We start from the raw sequence: 19,684 nt of genomic DNA, 5'->3' as shown, positions 1-19,684 counted from the left end.
GTTCAATTATATAATTTTGTAATAAAAAATAAAAAAAAAGTTAAAAAGGATTTTCTGGTGGTTGAAGTTGATCCTTTTCAAAATTGCTGAATAGCAAAATTGCTGAAAATTTTCTGAATTTTTCTGTGATTATCCACATCCACAGAGCATTTTGTTTTTGGTTAAAATGTGATATTTTGGAAAATTTTGAAATTTATCTTGTAATATCTGGCAACAGCGGAATGAATGATGTCATCAAGGCACTTCAGCTGAAAATGTTTATTTTCTTTATAATATTTTCATCATTTATCTAAGAGGAGGAAAAGAATATTTCTACCAGAAAAATACACAAGATATACAGGATAACAAAAATTCAGCAATGTGCATGTATGCACAACAGGTGTTTGTGAATGTTCCTCACCATTGGGAAATGTTGTTGCATATATTATCTTATGCATAATTAGATTTCTTTTCTGGTTCTGTTGATCGATTTTGGCAATCATTGACATCCCCTCAAGTGTGATTTGAGGAATGTGGCAACTACACCCAACCCCTGTAACAGTACAGAGTTCAAGCATTCGGAATGTTTAAAGTTGACTGCCAGATAGCACATTCTATCACTCCTAAATGCTAGCTTTGGTTTGTCTCCTTTAGTCATTAAGATCAATAAAGGCTGGTGTCTTTCAGTCATAAGGTCCCCGGTTCAAGTCACTCCCAGATTAATTTATGTCGTCCAGTTACAGAGTTGTTGACAATTGACAATTCATAATCATGGATGTTAAATATGAATGTAAGAGACTGACTTCGGTCAGCTTGCGGCTTTGAAAAGCCAACGATGGCTTCTTCCCGAGTTCAGGAGGATCTAAAATAACATAACAAAACAACAATACTATAGTTGTAGTTTGTTGAATTGGAATAGGAAATAAGCTTCTTGGAGCTGGCCTGCTCTAGCCACCCTTTGAAAAATAGTCTGTATATTTATTCAAAGTTTCCTTTAAGTAGTCAACTGAACTTGCATTAGTTTTACAAAAAAAGTATTGTCAAATGTTAGCTTCAGTTTAAGAATTCTATAAATATTCATATCCTTTTTATTTTGAAATAGTAAACCTGCTGAAATGATCACGACTAAATCATGATTCTTTGACCAGCTTTATATCAGCTGCACAATTTTTTAATAGCGCAGTATAATACATACTTGTGTGTTCTGCTGTTAAATACCTATTTGTTGCAAACACCTGCTCTGTACAGTGAGCTGATGTGTTGCAAAGCTGGTCACTTGTATCTAGTACAGTTTAGTTATTCATTTTATCTGCAATAAGATAAAAAACACTGAATATTAACTGCTTGTTTACAATCTCATTGACATAGCATATGATTGATGAGTTTAAGGCAGAATAAATATCTGGAAACAGATTGAAAAAAAGTAATTGAATGGGGAAAATCCCATTATCGACCCTGTCTGCTGTAGATTACGACTGAATTCAAGTAGCCATGTATACATAGAGATCTCTACTGTAATACTGAAATGTAGTGTGTGATATATGAGTGACTTGTCCTGATGACTAGCTTGAAACAGTAGTTATTAATACACATAACCTAGCCATGTATACATAGAGATCTCTACTGTAATACTGAAATGTAGTGTGTGATATATGAGTGACTTGTCCTGATGACTAGCATAAAACATTAATTATTAATACACATGTATGTATATTCACCTAGCCATGCATACATAGAGATCTCCACTGTAATAAATGTAGTGTGTGATATATGAGTGACTCTTGACTAGCTTGAAACATTAAATATTAATACACCTGTATATTCACCTAGCCATGCATACATAGAGATCTCTACTGTAATAAATGTAGTGTGTGATATATGAGTGACTTGTCCTGATGACTAGCTTGAAACATTAATTATTAATACACATGTATATTCACCTAGCCATGCATACATAGAGATCTCTACTGTAATAAATGTAGTGTGTGATATATGAGTGACGTGTCCTGATGACTAGCTTGAAACATGAATTATTAATACACATGTATATTCACCTAGCCATGCATACATAGACATCTCTACTGTAATAAATGTAGTGTGTGATATATGAGTGACTTGTCCTGATGACTAGCTTGAAACATGAATTATTAATACACATGTATATTCACCTAGCCATGCATACATAGAGATCTCTACTGTAATAAATGTAGTGTGTGATATATGAGTGACGTGTCCTGATGACTAGCTTGAAACATTAATTATTAATACACATGTATATTCACCTAGCCATGCATACATAGAGATCTCTACTGTAATAAATGTAGTGTGTGATATATGAGTGACTCCTCACATTCCATCTGTGATGAGGTATCACTTTTCAGGCTTTCTTCACATTTACATCCTCTCTCTCTCACCCTTGTTGCCTCTCTCATATATGCTCTTCTCAGGATTGTGAGATGGACATGTTCAACATCAACAAACCGTCTCCAAATAGGAATATATTTGAAATAATTCTGAAGACGGAACTGGATTACTCAATCAGCTCAGAATATCTTGTCTGCATGAATGCCTCGGTGAGTAATTAGACAGACAAATCAATTCATTATCTGTTTTCTTCTGTTTATGTAAGTTGCTAATTTGAATCTGTTATGACTTTGAGTTCAAGCAAGCACAACGAATGAAGTTGCTTGAAAGCAATGCATACATGCAAGCACGCTGGATGAAGTTGCTTGAAGGCATTCGTATGCATGCAAGATCACCTGATAAAGTTGCTTGAAAGCACTCATATGCATGCAAGCACATCGGATGAAGTTGCATACAGATGTGGTGTGTGATTGACTACATCAAGTTTTAACTTGTGTAGTTTAGCCAAATGCCCCCCAAATTTTTTTTTTTCTTCAAAATAATACCTTCTTCAATTATCATGAATGAAGTTGTACTGTTTATCACCCTACTACTAGTGATCAACTCACTACTGTAATGATCCGCAGTAAAAGACTGCAGCCTGTCAAGTCTTGGGGTTCTAGATAGGACCGGTATTACACAGACCTCTGTTGATATGGGCGTGGCTGGATTGCCCCATTGGAGGAAATTCATGAAGCCAATATCTTGCATTGACTTGAAATACCTTCCTTGTGACATTGACTAGTGTTTTGCCTTTATTATAGGACCGTGGAGACCCGATGTTGGTCAGCCCCCAGATAAAGAAGGTTATCATTCCCATTGAGGACGTCCAAAACCTTGGTCCTGTTTTCTTGAATTTACCAGGGATCATAGATATGGAGGAAGATACACTTGTCGTGAGTATATATTTCTATTGCAACCTGCAACACTTTGACCTACAAACCTTTTAAGGATGAAAAGAGTCTCCAGATCTGAAAGACAAAAGCATTGATATAAGAAGGATTGGGAAGAGAGGTTGATGTGTTTCTTCCAGAAATGTGTTAAATCATGCAAGTTGCATTGTCTGATGTACTGTGCCAGCTAAAATTTATACATGCAATTCCCACCCCCCCCCCCCTCCTCCCCCTCTTTGTACAAACTTGCACTCAACTACCACATGTACTTTTTTAACCCAAGACTGTCATAGTTCCTTAGAGTTTGAATCTGCATGATCAGTCGCAGCTGCGATCGGTTTTATTTGTATAATGCCGGAGATGCACCAGTAAAACTTTCAACTGAACTTTGTCAACAAAGTATCCTCCTATGGTGAAGGGCACTCGGTTGGGTGAAGTCTGCTGTAGTACATATAGTTCTCTGCTATTATGGCTTCTCAACCGTTAGTTACCTTCACATTAAAGTGCTATTACAGTAATGTACCACTATGGCCAGAAAATTAATCCATTCATAAATAATTCAACAAATTTTGAGTTTGAGAACTTTTGCTTGCTTTTGATCAGTTTGTCTACAGAGGACAGAGTTTAATATGCTGTCATGTTATGTTTATGAATGTTTATAGAGAAAATACATTTATATCATGTAGTAGAGTTGTGACAAGTCTCCTCATTCCAGGGTCAATTCGAGTCATAACCGGTAAACTTTCCCGAGTTGAGTAATTTACTGGAGTCCCTGTTATATATCTCTACTGGTAAAAAGTTGACTAACTTATTCGAGTCACTTTACATTTGACATTTAGTGAATTGAGTTATGACTATAGTTACAAGTTTGTTTAGTATAATGGAATGGTACTTGTTGCCATAAATTCTTTCCTTCACTGTATGTTATCTTCACCTTCCACCTCAGGGCACCCCCATATTGCAAGTAACAGCAGTTGATGGAGATAGAGGCGTTCCAGAACCTAACATCGTGACATACAGTATGAGTAAGTCCTGCAGCTATATAATTGCCTCGAACAAGCATAATACTTTAATCAGAGGTGGTTGGGGAGTCTGCATCCAGAGAAGGGTTACTTGAGGCTGCTATGTGAACATAGCATTGTCCATTGTCCCAGCTGGCAATGCTGGACGTATAGGACCTAGCTACAGCATTGTACTGTCTGAATGGTCAGTCACTTAAAATGCAGTCCTATGGTTGGTGTAAAATGCAGTCTTACAGTTGGTGTAAAATGCAGTCCTACAGTTGTCGTAATATGTAGTCTCATTTAGCCTCTGAAGAAGATCCTGCTAGGATTGAAACGTCAGGCCAACTTTAAATTACATATTCTATTACACAGGCTCTCTAGTGGATAAGCAGTTTGCTAACAGTTTTATTTATTTTGTAATATGTAGTCCTATGATTGGTGTAAAATGTAGTCCTATGATTGGTGTAAAATGTAGTTCTATGGTTAGTGTAAATTGCAGTACTAAGGTTGGTATCAATTATTTTACTTCTCATATAGCTTTAGCACCGGGAAGCCTCGAGAGTTACTTTTGTACTCCAAAGAACTTGAAGATTATCAGCAGGTTTTAGATTTGCTTGTAGCAATCACAATACACATAACACACTGGAGGTAATTAGGATTAGGGAGTTAATGCCTTTTAATATTCCCTATCGATGAATTTTATTTATCAACTTTACACCGTAACACCGTAACAGAAGACTGATCTTCAGAGAGGTTTTGGCTACTGTCCATGACCAGTTGAGTTGTGGTTTAGTACAATTTTAGAATAAATATTTCCTTAATCAATCATTGCTTTTCTCTTTAAAATTCAATTGAGGACTACATCTATTCAATAACATACCAACTTTTAGTTTGTTTTTTGTTTTTGGAAGGATTTGTAAGCGGATAACGGTTGGCTCGTTTTTTCTTTGCTTTCTATTAAATTGCTTCGAGCTGTGTTTTGTCTTGCTTTCCTTTTCTAGGCTCGGACAGTTTCACCATAAATGGCGACAATGGAAACATAACTCTCTCCAACCAGGTAGACAGAGAGCAGCTGACAGAAAATCCAATCCGTTTAATTGTAACAGTGAGTATTGTTAACTATTTCTGGACTTTACTTACAGTAAATCCAATCCGTTTAATTGTTACAGTGAGTATTGTTAACTATTTCTGGACTTAACTTGCAGTAAAGCAATTCAAAATTGCAGTAAAGCAACTTTGTGCAGTCAAAATGTCTGTTAGCAAGCAAGCCATTATTAGAAACTTCTACCTACAATACCTCACAATACCTGTCTTAACTAAATCTAAATTACATATACTATAGACCATTAATACTAAATACATTTACTATAGACCATGTACTTAATAAATATACAGTAATTAAAGTTCTATGTGTTAGGATTGACTTAAGGTATATGCTCTGTGCATCAAAATGTCTGTTAACAAACAAGCCATAGTTAGAATCTTCCATCTACAATATCTTCACAAGAATTGTCTTAACTGATACAATATACATTGAGCATGCACCCTAATGCACTCCCAATCCGTTAAAAATTAAGTGGTGAGGTTAAAGTGTTAAATGACAAGAGTTAATCCAGTTTATTTTTCCAATTTTATCTTCCAAAGTCTTGCTCTTTTTCTTTCCACAGGCCACAGAAGAAGATAATACACAACCTCTTGCAAACAGAACTACGGAGACTACAATAATCATTAGAGTGTTGGATGTCGATGATGAAATTCCCAATTTTGATAAAGGTTACGTCAAAGTTAAACTTTACGAAAATGCACCGGTTGGAACCGCACTGAACCTCGGCGTAACTGTGACCGATGACGACGAGGTAACTCTGCTGAAGTACATCGGTTGTCTCAAGATGGCCGATAATTTATACCATTTTTTCTGTGAAACTTTTATGGTTGCTTTTGCAATCATATATTTCCTGTTTCACAAGATTAATTGCGAAAATTGCAATTTTTGCATTGAATGAAATTGGTATCCAAGGAATTTATCCCCATCGGCATATATTTAAGTCTGTACTGAATATGTCAATAAGAGACACAAAAAAAAATTACCACCCATGGAGGGTCATGTGACGTGCTCAACCCCGATAGTACTCCTTGAATGTGTATTCCATAAACACAATCATGATCTCATAGCTACCACTTTCCATGTGAAGCTGTATGTACAACAGAATTTAGCTAAGAGGTACATTTTGCCAATGCTTTCAGCTTCTTTAATTCCAAAATGGCCGTTTTGAGTATTTTCTTGCAAAGAATCGAATTACAGCTGGAACGCATCCAAGGATATCAATGTGCAATGTGCAGGTGTCCTTGCCATTTTTGCATGTAAACAAGCATGCAACAAAATTGGACTGTGACTGCCATATGCCCCAAACCACCCCCCCCCCCCGGCCCCCCCCAGTAGTTCTGCAGGAATAGTTGTAATATACATATATACCTCCAAGTTGTAATTTTCTACTACTTCAGGCCCTCTTTTTTAATTTTCAGTAGTATTTGGTAATTCATTGAAATGCACTGTAGATCATATCTCCTACTGGAGCTTAATTTAGTGCTCTATAAATGTGTTATGTTATTTGTTACTGTAAATGTCTGACTGTTAACAGTTATCATTCAGTTACCGTTATTTTACTGCACACTAAGCGTTTATCCTTGTTGTTGATATTCCTCACCTTTGTATATATTAACTTATTATTAATTTATATTTTTCTGCTGGGTTTGTTACTTCCTCATACAGGCCTTTGAAACATTTTTGATCTAACTTATTAGTTTTGTCTCCTTCCCAGGTCACAAATAATGATTTTGAATTGGAACTCGTCCAAGATCTTGATGCTTTTAAACTCAAAGGGACAACATCTGTTGGTGGTTCTCTTCCTGTCGATGTTAGAGTGAAAGACAGTGTATACTTAGACTATGAGACACGTCAACAACTTAACTTTACAGTAAGTACAATGTAAAACTATCATGCTGATCTAACTGTTGTTAGAATACAGATACTCCAGCCCGGGTAAATTTATGTTTAAGTGAAGAAAAGTAGAGAAATGCAGTCAATCTATCAGCATCTTCTTAAAGATTGTATCAGCTGCTTCAAACGTTATTATCTCTAGAAAATGCCTCGTGGAAATTGATAAAAATTGATAAATTTGATAAAAATTGATAAATATTGATAAAAATTAATAAAAATGAGAAAGTGATAAAATTGTTACCTAGCCATGATTGTATATAGAATGCCTTCATCTTTCTTGATTTTACACCTGGACTATCATTTTTAAGATTTGTCAATCACATTGTCTTAGCAATATCCAAAAAACTTATATTTTGTAAAGAATTATGGAAATATATATTCTTGAATATAAATTTAAATATAAATTCTATAGATTCAGCACCTAACCAAGGAGCTACTGACACACGTGACTGACCAGTTATGTAACAGATTGAGTTTACTAATGTGACCACAATACCTCTGGTCTTCAAGTGGCTGACAACCTATTCCTTGCCGGGTCTAGACAGCTGGGACCTGTACCCCGCCACCGAGTGTTTCATGACATGTTCTCTAATGCTTTTATTTCAGGTGGTTGTCAAATCAAACCCTGAAAGTAAACTAGAGGTTGTTGTTGATCTCATCAACGAAAATGATAACACTCCACAATTCCTGCAAGACAGTTACGAAGGATCTTTCCTGGAAAATGCTACATCTGGTTATTCCATCCTCTCGATTAGTGTGAGTTGAATCAAGGTTTAATTTAATGCAGTAAACAAATGGTATCTTGTGAGTCTGACAATAGGGGGATGAAAAATTAACTGAACTGAAAGTTTGTCAAAGCAAAGCTGAAGTTATAAAAAAAAATCAGGTTTGACTGGTTCAAGCCATTACATTGGTCAATCAATAAAATTTTCCATGCAACTCATGCATTAACTCCTGTTTGAAATTGGTGTTGATTCAGATGTTGTCCCTAATTTTCAAATTGCAGGAATGTTGGAAAAAGCTGGGTGCCATTGAAAGCTGGTACATTTGCATAAATACACTGTGGCACCAAAAGATGATGATTCTTTCTAGTCTCCACTTATTTGTGTTGCATTAATATATTTACTGCCATGGTAGTACTAGAATTGTTTCTGCTTTGTGTTATTTTATGGACTTTCTTAGGAAAGATGATGATCAGTGTGAGTTTAATATTCCTCATATGGCATCACAAAAATGGTAGAAGAGCTACACTGAATAAAAATAAAGTTGTAGAAGGATTGGACAGGTTCTATATTTCAGTTCTCAAAGTGTAAAAAATTGGCAGCACACTGCCCCCCACTGAACATGACCTAACACTGCCCACTGAATATGACCTCACACATATCACACTGAACATTCATAACCTCACACAAATCACACTGAACATGACCTCACACTGCACCCACTGAACATGACCTCACTCTGTCCCTCTGAACATGACCATCATTATCCTACAAGCTCTGATAGATGGTTTCTTTTTGTTTTTTTTTGATTGTGACTTCATAGCTATGACTCCCAATTGCAACCTGTAATCCTGACATGTCCATCTCGGTTTATAAAAAGGACCTTATCAGGGTGGCCTATTTTAGTATTTGGCACAGCCCTTTGACTTCCTCAGAGAAAAATTTTCACACACACATATATATTTTGGTCTCTGCTAACATAAGTTTCTAATATATCATGCTATTTTTTGTAATGCTTTATAAAGTTGTATTATAAGGGATGTTCCGATGTTTCATTATTCAGTAGTAGTCATGCATTAAGTCCCTTTAAACATCTGGCACATATCATATTATTATACTGCAAAACAAGTGGTTGTTAAGGATAATTCCATATCGAGTGGTACGTTGCTAGGGGCAAATTGTGTCGAGAGGCAATTAGTTTCTCTTGACTCATAGATGTCAGGCCTTCAATATACAGGGCCAATTGTTAATGATTTTTTCTGGTTGTCCCATGGACAAACAGGCCTTACAATTGCTTGTTTGAACAGCAAATTGGGTCATCCGAAGTATTAACAATATAACAAATATGCACCCTGTAGTAGAAAAGTGTAAGTTGATAAATAGTGCCACAGAAACTTTAGAATAATACTGATTTATCATTTCACCTGTTTGAGTTACAATGCGATGTGAGTTTGATGCAAACGACTGGTCCTCTGCTAGACAAACCACCACAGCTGATTATTTCGTTGTCTGGACAGAAATTTGTTCATATCAGTCGACCGGACGGATGACCATTAAAAATATGCTGTGAATATGTAATGTTATGCTCTTCCCCACTTAAACATTGCCCAAGTTGAGAATGTTTATCAAAGTGGAATCTCAGGAAGACTTTGATTATGTGTTTCTTTCATGTCTCAACACAGGCAACAGATGATGATGTTAGAGATAACATCACCTACAAGATGGCTCCTACACTTAACGAGTATGTATCTATCGCCTCTCATTGACATTTATAAGTTTTGCATTTTACCTTTGTCAACTAAGAAAGGGACTTGCCTTGTTTAAACACAGTTCATGTAGTATAATTTATAGTGAAAATAAAATGCAGTGAAATGGCTCTCTTACATATATCTCATTTTTGGAGAAGCAAGAATTAGACATTATTATGTAACAAAGCCAATTTGTTTTAAGATCCGGCACTGTTTTTCCCATGCATGGACTGTTGTAATGGTTTAATTAACTGTACAATACTGTCTAAATTGTATCATATTATATATGAATAGTTGTTTTACTGTTCTTTGAGAGATATAAATTACACAGTATGTAATCCCTTTATCATATAAAAGTCAGGACTTCTCATACTGTCTGTATGAGTGCTTCGAATTATGATAAGGGTGAACAGTATTAGGTACTGTTCATACTGTCAGTACGAGTGCATTGTAGCATGATATTGGAGTACAGTGTAGAGTGGTATGAGCATTCAGAAATTGTCCCAACTAGCTGGGTATACCCCTGCAGGCCAAAATCAATGTTAAAACCAATATATGCTAATGATGTGCATCTGTTTCTTTGCATGTCTTGTACGCAGTATTAACATAGACCCATCGTCCGGGGTGATCAGCGTATCGGAGAACGCTGTTCTGGATGCAGAGATAACAGAAAGTTACATCTTCACTGTAGAAGCGTCCGACGACTCAGGTGCAGTCAATCTGACACAGGTCACATTGAGTTGTGAAGATGTTAATGACAATGCTCCTTTCTTTCTGAGGCACTTAGCTGAATTATCTATACAGGAGTTTACATTGGATGACATGCCAGCTGATCCCATCATAACATTTCAGGTAATTTGCATGCATGTGCTATTTACTCACGTCAATGCTCATCTTACAATGATTGGTTTGGTCGTTTTAACACAAATGTTACAGTTTAAGGCTTCAGAAAACACCCTGAAAGACATATCATCAATCAGAGAGGATCACACCTTTGCAATATGCCAGAAAAGTAAATCAAAGATTTTCTTTGCTTACCTGCAGGCCTGATAAGTTTTCAAGTTCTCTTAAGTTTCACGAGAATAGCATGTGGAAGTCTGATACCCTATAGTCATATGTTTCTTGTAGCAATGAGGATAGCAATCTGATATCATCGTAGCTACAAGTCAGATACAAAGCAGATTAGTAGCACTTGATACCGCCTGATGTTGGAGAGTTCTATGTCTTATTTTCAGGCATTTGATAGAGACATTACTGAACCTAATAATGTGGTTGGATACTACATCCTCAGTGGGGACGATGATAACAAATTTGAGATGAACCCCGAGAATGGAACACTCAACTTCATTGGAGCAGTTGACTATGATGGCCCAGATGGATATAAGTCATTCAACCTCACGATTGCTGCTGAAGATGGAGGAAACCCATCAATGAGAGGTACGACGAACCTCAATGTTGTCATTGAGGTAAGTGCACAGTGGACAGCTATTATAAACCTCATTGATGTTAAGGTAGGTATAGGTACAACAAACCTCACTGTTTGTAATTGAGGTTAGTGCACAGCTGATAGCTATTATAACCTGTTGTTTTCATTGCTGTATAAATTATTTTTCCATTATCACAATCGTGTTCATTCAATCTTTGCTTGCCAGGATGTAAACGACAACTCTCCAGTATTTGAATCAAACAACTACAGTTTCACCGTACAGGAAGATGCTATTGAAGGAGGTGAGTTAATTCACTGGTAAACAGTCTTAAAGTCATCTCTATCATGTAAAAACCAAAAAAAATAACCAATACAACTGTGAAACAGTTCCCTCTTGTATTGGGTGATTCTGAGGTCAGTGTGGAGATAATGTTGTAAGTATGGATCAGCATACTGTAGGTCTAACACTACTGCAGTTGCGATCTGTCAGTTATGTTGTCTGTAACTTAGAATTAATCAGGTTTGGCCAAATGCACAGTTTGGTTAGGGATCTGATTATGTCACCGATTAGAGTCACGTCCCCCAAAGCTGACATTACTTAACCCTGACAGTCGAGTCTTGCTAACGACAGACTCATTGTGTATACTTGGACTTATTAGAGATCATTCCTCACCTCAAGTAATGCAAGTGAATCTCTTGAAGGGTTGTGAACCACAATCAGGTACTTCAGAGATCGTTTTCTAAAGCTGTCATCTAACTGGATTTTAACTATTGCTTGCTGGGTGCAATATAGTGACATTATTAAATCGCTTATTAAACTATTTATAATACAAGACCCTATTAAATGCAGAATTACTACATCTTTCATCCTGTTGAGACATTTCCATTGCATCAAAACTCCTGGCATGCATTGCATTAATGTGGTCAGTTTTTATTTATTTATTAATTTTATTTAATTTTGTCTATGATACTACTTGTTTTTGCTTTGTTTCTGGATTCAGCTCTGGTCGGCACAGTTACTGCGACGGACTTAGATACCGAACGAGGAGGAGATGTGTCCTACATCATTGTCTCTGGGGGAATCGGGTCCTTCCTAATTGACGAGACAGGCTCGATTCTGGTCAACAGTGAGCTGGACAGAGAAACGGAAGCATCGTACAGCCTTACCATTGTTGCCTCAGACGGCTTGAATCAGGGTGACTGCACAGTGACCATCACCATAGCAGATGTAAATGATGAGCTACCCACATTCGAGGAAGAGGCGTATGAGTTTGAAGTATCCGAAGGTGAGTATATGACTTTATAGCTGACTGTTGTTATTCATGATCAGTAAGAGGGTAATCCTTGGTAATTCCTTGTGATATCAACAGGGTAGATATGTTCTGTAGAAAGCGTTCTTCCTTCTGTAGTAATTTGCTTGATTTATACTTTGATACATTTGAATGTTTGTTCAATTTTCAATGTTCTCTGTATCTCTAACTTCAACAATGATGAAACTTGTCGAAAAGAACTTTATGTCCCTCAGTTGATAAAGGAATTTGCTCACTAACAATGAAGACAGACAAAGGTATTTACTGCTCATATTGAGGAAAACATCACCAAGTCGGCTGTTGCCAGATGTATTCACATAATGTCACCATTCAGAGTTTAAACAATCATATCTCTGCGATACAAATTGCTATTAGGGTGTAGTTTAACCAACAAATCAAACAATTATGTTGAACAAATGATTTGAATGACTGAATGAACAAACGAGCAGGCTGACGCTCCGAATGAAATATGAGTCAGCTGTTTTGTTTTCCATTTTCAGACGTAACAGGTTATGTTGGAGAGGTAACAGCATCCGATGAAGATGAGGATAGTATCCTGAAGTATTCAATAAGTACAATTGAAGCTAGAGATGAGAATGGTGAGACGGTAACAGGAGGCTTTACCAGTCAGTTCAACCTTGATGAAGATACTGGTGTGATAACCGTGAATGAACCGTTGGACCGTGAAGTAGTCGAGACCTTTCGGATGACAGTGAGTGTCACTGATACCAATGCTACTGATATCCAGAGAGTTGAAGGTAAACTTGCCGGCCGTCGTTATTTTGCCACCAAATATTAGGTTTCAGGGATAGTCAGATATTAGTTACAAATAATTGAAATATTCAACCAGCAGTTTTACTGTCGCGCTCACAGCTATATTATGTGCACTGAGACTGGCTCTTAATTAATTCATAAATTAATTAATTGTCTATTTTAGATAATCTTCTATAGCCGGGAATAACTTTTGAGGATCAGAGCTATCTGGAAGAGAACCATTTGAAAACAACTTCTAGCAATTTCTAGAACGATAATATACAGGAATAATTATACAGATGAGGATATTTTATGACCAAGCAAAAAATGTGTTTGTATTCATCAATTAAGTTCAAATTTAGATGTGCAGATAGTCATTCTACATCACATGTACGTGTACGTCACATGTACTTAACATGTACTTCACATGTACTCCACATGTACTTCACATGTACTTCACATGTACTTCTCATGTACTTCACATGTACTTCACATGTACTTCACATGTACTTCACATGATGTACTTTACATGATGTACTTTACATGATGTACTTCACATGATGTACTTCACATGATGTTCTTCACATGATGTTCTTCACATGATGTTCTTCACAAGATGTACTTCACATGTTGGAAGTAATGGACCATTGTTCAGCTAGCACAGTTCAATTATTGAAATTTCCCAGTCTTCATCAACATGCATGTCAGGTGAAATTGAAACCACTATGGAAGCATAAAATAGCCCAAAAAAATTAGTATTGCTTTATAAGCTAGACTCGCAGGGGCAATAGACTTAGGTATGAAAAGCGGCATGTTATTTTTATCATAAATATGCACCCTAGATGCATTCTAGTGTAGTACATACATATAGTTCCAGCAATAGTGAAACAAAAGTGTACATGATGGACATTGTAAATGAAACAGAGCCACTGATGTCTTCATATTGAAGGGATATTCCTGACTGTAAGGTCCTGTCTTGATATCTCAAATGGATGTTAATTTGCTGTTCATATGAACAACCCTGCAGCTTGTAACATAGATATTTGATAGACTGTTAAGTATGGCCGTGCTTTAATTTATGAATTTAATAGTACAATAATACAGATCACTGAAGCTCTTCTTGTTTATAATTGGAAAGTGTGTCACAATTCATCAAATTCTCACGTGCACAAAACTTCTTGGGTTCTGTCGATTTGTACATCAAAATACTCTGGTATATTCGCTTTGACATTCAATAGGCTATTGAAAATATATACGTTGTTTTGCTAACCAAATATATATTTTTTTATGGTAAACATTGCTATGTGTTACATTCTTGTCATCTTTCTTCTGCAATTTTCAGTGGAGGTCGTCATCGAAGTACTTGACGTTAATGATGAGTCACCGGTAATTACTTTACCAGACAATGCGACAGTTGCTGAGAACAGTTTTGTTGGGACGGTAGTGACCACAGGTATAACGGCAGAGGATAAAGATAAAGGACCGAATGGTTTAGTACGGTATTCCTTGGACGATGACGCCGGCGGTTTGTTCAGCATAGACGAGGATGATGGTATGTTAAACCTTAAAAATAAAATATTCTATGTTTATATCATCAGATCAGATCAGATCAGATCAGATCAAAGGATCACATCTGATTGCAGGTAAAATCTTTAAGTCTTTCAGCTGGGAGATTTGAGTTCAAACCTTAATCAAAATACAAACAATTTTTTGCACATTTTCGAAAGTAGCGTTATGACACTTTTATCGTATCTGACACATATAAATATATATTTTATAGAATATCACCGAAATCTGTCATAAGGGCTCTCCACAAAGTTCATATTTGGATCATGATATTGTAGGCAGTTTGTATAAAAAGTCTGCCGGCTAGCAAGTGGAGTTTTGAAAATTGGCAATACATGGGGGTCGGAGTGACAGTTACTTCCCTGTAAACGCACAAGATTTATTGCAACAATTTTATGTGTAAAATAGTGAGAGTGTCTATTCAAATCCTTTGGTCCCCGTACAAAATAATCGATGTTTCAAAGAATAATCAATATCCACAGAAACATGTATGGCTGCAGTGTGCATGTGTTATTGATGTGTTAAATGGCTGGTAGCATCTGAAGACCTGCATGTGTGTGCATGGAGTGGATTGCCAGATGTGACACATTATGTCACATGTGACACATAATGTCACATAATGTGTTAACAACCTTTTAGGGATTAAAAGAGTATAAAGTTGTCATCAAAAAGTAGCTATTTTATTAATAATACCACAGAATCACCACATTTATTGAAACTTGTCTGAAATTGATGAACCTTTTTCTTTTGCCTAGGAACATTAATCGTGTCGGGAAATATCGACCGAGAGAAAAACGCTACTCTAAAAATCATCGTGCGAGCGAGCGATGAAGGATCGAATCCTCAAAGTTCCACAGCAGATTTTTGGATTCTGGTCAGGGACGTTAACGACAATCCACCGAAATTTAACGACACTGTATATTTTGTGGAGCTAGAGGAGAATGCTGATAATGATACCGTGGTAATAGTAGTCACCGCGACAGACATTGATGAGGACCATGGGAACATTGTATACACGCTACAAGGAGACACCGAAGATTGGTTTAAGATAAACGATTCGGTAAGTGTGTCAAGTTCGAATAATCAATATGGTTATTATTATGAAACTGAGTCATGCATGGGGGCTTGGAGCAGCAGGTTTGATCCCTGGGTATCAAGGTATCAAGTTATCAAAGTATTATGTATCAAGCCTGGTATCAAGTTGTTGAAGTCTTCACGTTTTTGCTCCGAAGTATATATTACGGGGAATCATTTCGTGTTCAACTTTTGTGCAGCAGGTTTGAGGGCTCTGAATTTGGCCTAGAGGCTATACTATCTGTCCATTTACTTGGTACAAATTAACTGCGATACATCTTTTGCAATTGTGTAGCAATTTATCCCACTTTGCATAGCACTTTGCGATATCGGATAATTTATGCTCTGTATTATTAAATGAGCATAATGCATAATTGTTCATCTGGTATTTCCCCAGCCATCTAAGTTGACACGGGGGTAGGGGGGGCGAGGATGTGTTTCCCCTGACCCTCTTCCCCCATCGATCCTGATTTACCCACAAAGCACTATTAGTAATTTCATATTATGCACTGTGGTGAGAATTCCATTTACTTTGTTAGGGAGATGTTTTTGACCTGAAGCAATATATGTAAAGTGGCTTAATGTATGTCATTGCCTATTGCAGAAGGATTTATCAAACTTGGTGTGAATTTCATTTTGTGCTTATCACAATATTTGTTTGAGAACAAAACTCTACGGATGAGATACAGACATAAAAGTAACTTGATTAACGTAAAATTGGACGTTATTGCGATATTTGTGATCAAGCACAGTTGCGGAATATGTCGTTAAATAACTTCAAGTCTTGTAGCAAAATTGAGATATGGTTGTAAGGTGAATATTATAAGTAAAGTTGATGACACAAACCATCTTACCTTTTAAACATGTTAAAAATAGTTCAGTTTTTCTCCCAACCTGGCTTTCCATTTCATTTCATTTCCTCTGAGTTAAATTTAAAGGATATGTCCATACTCTTCCTTGGCTGTTACAAAGTAGTAGGAGTTGTTACATATGATGGCATGGTAACAATTGGTCTGTTTTTAAAAACGTTTACCTTGATGGCCAGATTGGTAACCCAATAGTTGATCTTATAAAGTATGATAATAATCTGAAATAATATTATTTATACTTTTGCAATTAATAACCTCTTGTTTATGATATTTATTTGACTTCATTTAAGTTAGATAATTAATGTTAATACATCATGTTGCCCATATTTTTTTCAGGGTGTTATCACTGTTGCAAATCAACCGGACAGTCATTTAAGTTTGATAATTAATGTTTATATATCCTGTTACCCATATTTTGTTCCGGGTATTATCACTGTTGCAAATCAACCAGACAGTCATTTAAGTTTGATAATTAATGTTTATATATCCTGTTACCCATATTTTGTTCAGGGTGTTATCACTGTTGCAAATCAACCAGACAGTCATTTAAGTTTGATAATTAATGTTTATATATCCTGTTACCCATATTTTGTTCAGGGTGTAATCACTGTTGCAAATCAACCAGACAGCCATTTATGTTTTAAAATTAATATTTATATATCATGTTACCCATATTTTAATGTTTATATATCATGTTACCCATATTTTGTTCAGGGTGTTATCACTGTTGCAAATCAACCGGACAGAGAAACTTACGCTCTGGTGGTTCTGACTGTGGTTGCTCAAGACACAGGAGATCGTCATGGCGATACATTGGTATGTTTCAAATAGGGAAAGCAAATGAAGCATCTAAGAAGTAGAAAATGTTGATTCAATTAATATTCACCATCTCTGACATCCTTCAGTGTAGACCTGATACACATGTATGCTTTTTAATGAGTGTGTGACAAACAGCTTTTCCCATGGAATATTGCATCCAAGCCGTTTGACCACTGCAAGCTAGTGGATTAACTTGGACTCCGGTGTAACAATGAGTTTTAAAAAGAGGTTTGAGCACACAGCTGGAAAATGCCGTAGGGCAAGGTTGAATAAATATCAAGCAAAAGCGATCATCTTGACTGACCATGCAGGAATGCCTGCTGTATGGAACTGTACAGCACAAGAGAGCATACATGTGTCCTACGTATGCAGCCTGGCTGCAGAAAGCTGCAGCCTCCTATGCATCCTATACAGAGACTTATTCAGCATCATTGGGGCATTGAATGTACCGTCTCTTAATGCATGAGTTGTCTGTTAAATGCTTAAATCCTCATTTAATTAGGGGACAAAAAAATATAAAATATGAAGGTGGTACATATATATGCAAATGAGTCATGTAAAATGGAACACGACTTGCGTATTCGAGAGTACACCTGAATGTTTTAGAGGTCTTGCTGAATCCCAGTTTATCTGTATTTTGTTAAAATATGAGTTATGTATTTGTAAACATTTTGTTTCTAAGTAAATATTTTGTACAGATATGTTGTAATCTAATATTTTGGGGGTGGTGGTTGATGATCCAGTGTCTGTCAACTGTTGTGTGCAGATGCTGTAACCATATTTTTCTCTCAACTCAAATCAACATGGCAGGTTAACATTACAATACTTGATCAGAATGACAACAGCCCAGAATTCACTTCTTCATTTCCTGAGCCAGTGACGGTTTCCGAAAGTACTGATGCTGACGTAACCATAGTTACGGTGGTAGCCACAGACCCTGACCAAGGAGAAGCAGGGCAAGTCACGTACCACCTACTCTCGTACAGTCAATCTGGTAATTTTCACCGTTTATTTTCTGATTTTGCTTTTGAGTACTTTATTCTTTTTGTTACTCTGTAAAAGATGTATCTTTTGTTTATCCTTTCAGATTTTACTATATTCATATGTCAAGTGCTTTGAGATACTCTTTTGTGTAAAACTTTATATAAATAGGGGCCTATATATATTGTTATTGTTATTATATATCTGCATGTTATTGCATCAAGTTCTTTTACATTAAAGATCTACTTTATTGGCTCCAATTGTAGCACGCTATAGCTAGGAAAGTTTTTGTGATTACGTAATCGACCTGCCACGGTTGTGAATCGACCTCAGGTTTTACAATTAGCCTACATAGCTTTTTAACGCCACTAGGCTCTTTGTGAAAGACGCAGTGGAAATATGTTAATGTCTACAGTGTAGTTAATCATACAGCGTTCACACAAAGAACCCCTCATACAAGCAAAAAATATGTGGCATGCGTTGCAGACTAATTGGTACAAGAGGTCATTTTACGACCAAGGCAGGTGTGTCTCAAGAAACTTTTCCATGAAAGTGTACTATAGTTGGGGTCTATACAGCAGATCTTTAAGTTACAAGATGAAGCAATTCTACATATATAATGGCTGGATCTCTATGCATTCTCTTTTCATCTTTTTCTTCTTTGTTGTGTCTTTTAATTTTTTTTAAATTTGTTATGTTTGAGATTCAATAGATTTCTCTTTCGTATATAAAAACAAGTATCCTAGAGTTATGGAGGATTTGGTGCATTAGTTGTTTACCATTATTTACATCATACTCCTTAAACTTTCTAAGTATTATACCCCCCTTTACATTATAACAAAATGTCTCATAATGTAACTGAGAAAGTGTGGAGAAGAAAAACCAAAGTGCACTCGCTGTGTGTAGTGGCATCCAGAATATATGACAAGATATCTCGATATGGTGTGCTCCAAAATATTTAGAAACTATCACATTCAGTTTAAATTGGCTTACATCATAAACAAAAATATTGACCTCCAGTAGGTTATATCCCATCAATAAAAGAGATTCATGTTTACTAAAATAAAACAATTTTTTTTAATAAAGTGCAGCAGGCCAGTAATAGCCAGATCAAATCTTTGTTTCAAATGCGAAATCCT

General features: G+C 36.3%; 1 protein-coding gene across 3 annotated transcripts in view; it reads left to right on the top strand.

Annotated features, from left to right (window-relative positions):
- LOC139969192 (cadherin-87A-like) overlaps positions 1–19,684 on the top strand; it is a 47,278-nt gene that overhangs the window by 9,681 nt on the left and 17,913 nt on the right. For all 3 annotated transcript variants that reach the window (XM_071974067.1, XM_071974066.1, XM_071974065.1), the window contains 17 exons: positions 2,427–2,552; positions 3,147–3,278; positions 4,222–4,300; positions 5,281–5,384; positions 5,947–6,135; positions 7,099–7,254; positions 7,884–8,033; positions 9,682–9,740; positions 10,347–10,599; positions 10,983–11,213; positions 11,400–11,475; positions 12,175–12,459; positions 12,984–13,241; positions 14,579–14,788; positions 15,558–15,862; positions 17,460–17,561; positions 18,375–18,558. In XM_071974067.1, coding sequence (XP_071830168.1) covers positions 2,427–2,552; positions 3,147–3,278; positions 4,222–4,300; positions 5,281–5,384; positions 5,947–6,135; positions 7,099–7,254; positions 7,884–8,033; positions 9,682–9,740; positions 10,347–10,599; positions 10,983–11,213; positions 11,400–11,475; positions 12,175–12,459; positions 12,984–13,241; positions 14,579–14,788; positions 15,558–15,862; positions 17,460–17,561; positions 18,375–18,558 — 2,899 coding nt within the window. The remainder of the gene's footprint in view (positions 1–2,426; positions 2,553–3,146; positions 3,279–4,221; positions 4,301–5,280; positions 5,385–5,946; positions 6,136–7,098; positions 7,255–7,883; positions 8,034–9,681; positions 9,741–10,346; positions 10,600–10,982; positions 11,214–11,399; positions 11,476–12,174; positions 12,460–12,983; positions 13,242–14,578; positions 14,789–15,557; positions 15,863–17,459; positions 17,562–18,374; positions 18,559–19,684) is intronic.

Source organism: Apostichopus japonicus, chromosome 6, assembly GCF_037975245.1.
Source record: "Apostichopus japonicus isolate 1M-3 chromosome 6, ASM3797524v1, whole genome shotgun sequence".
Lineage (NCBI taxonomy): Eukaryota > Metazoa > Echinodermata > Holothuroidea > Aspidochirotida > Stichopodidae > Apostichopus > Apostichopus japonicus.
This window is presented reverse-complemented; position numbering and strand designations above follow the sequence as displayed.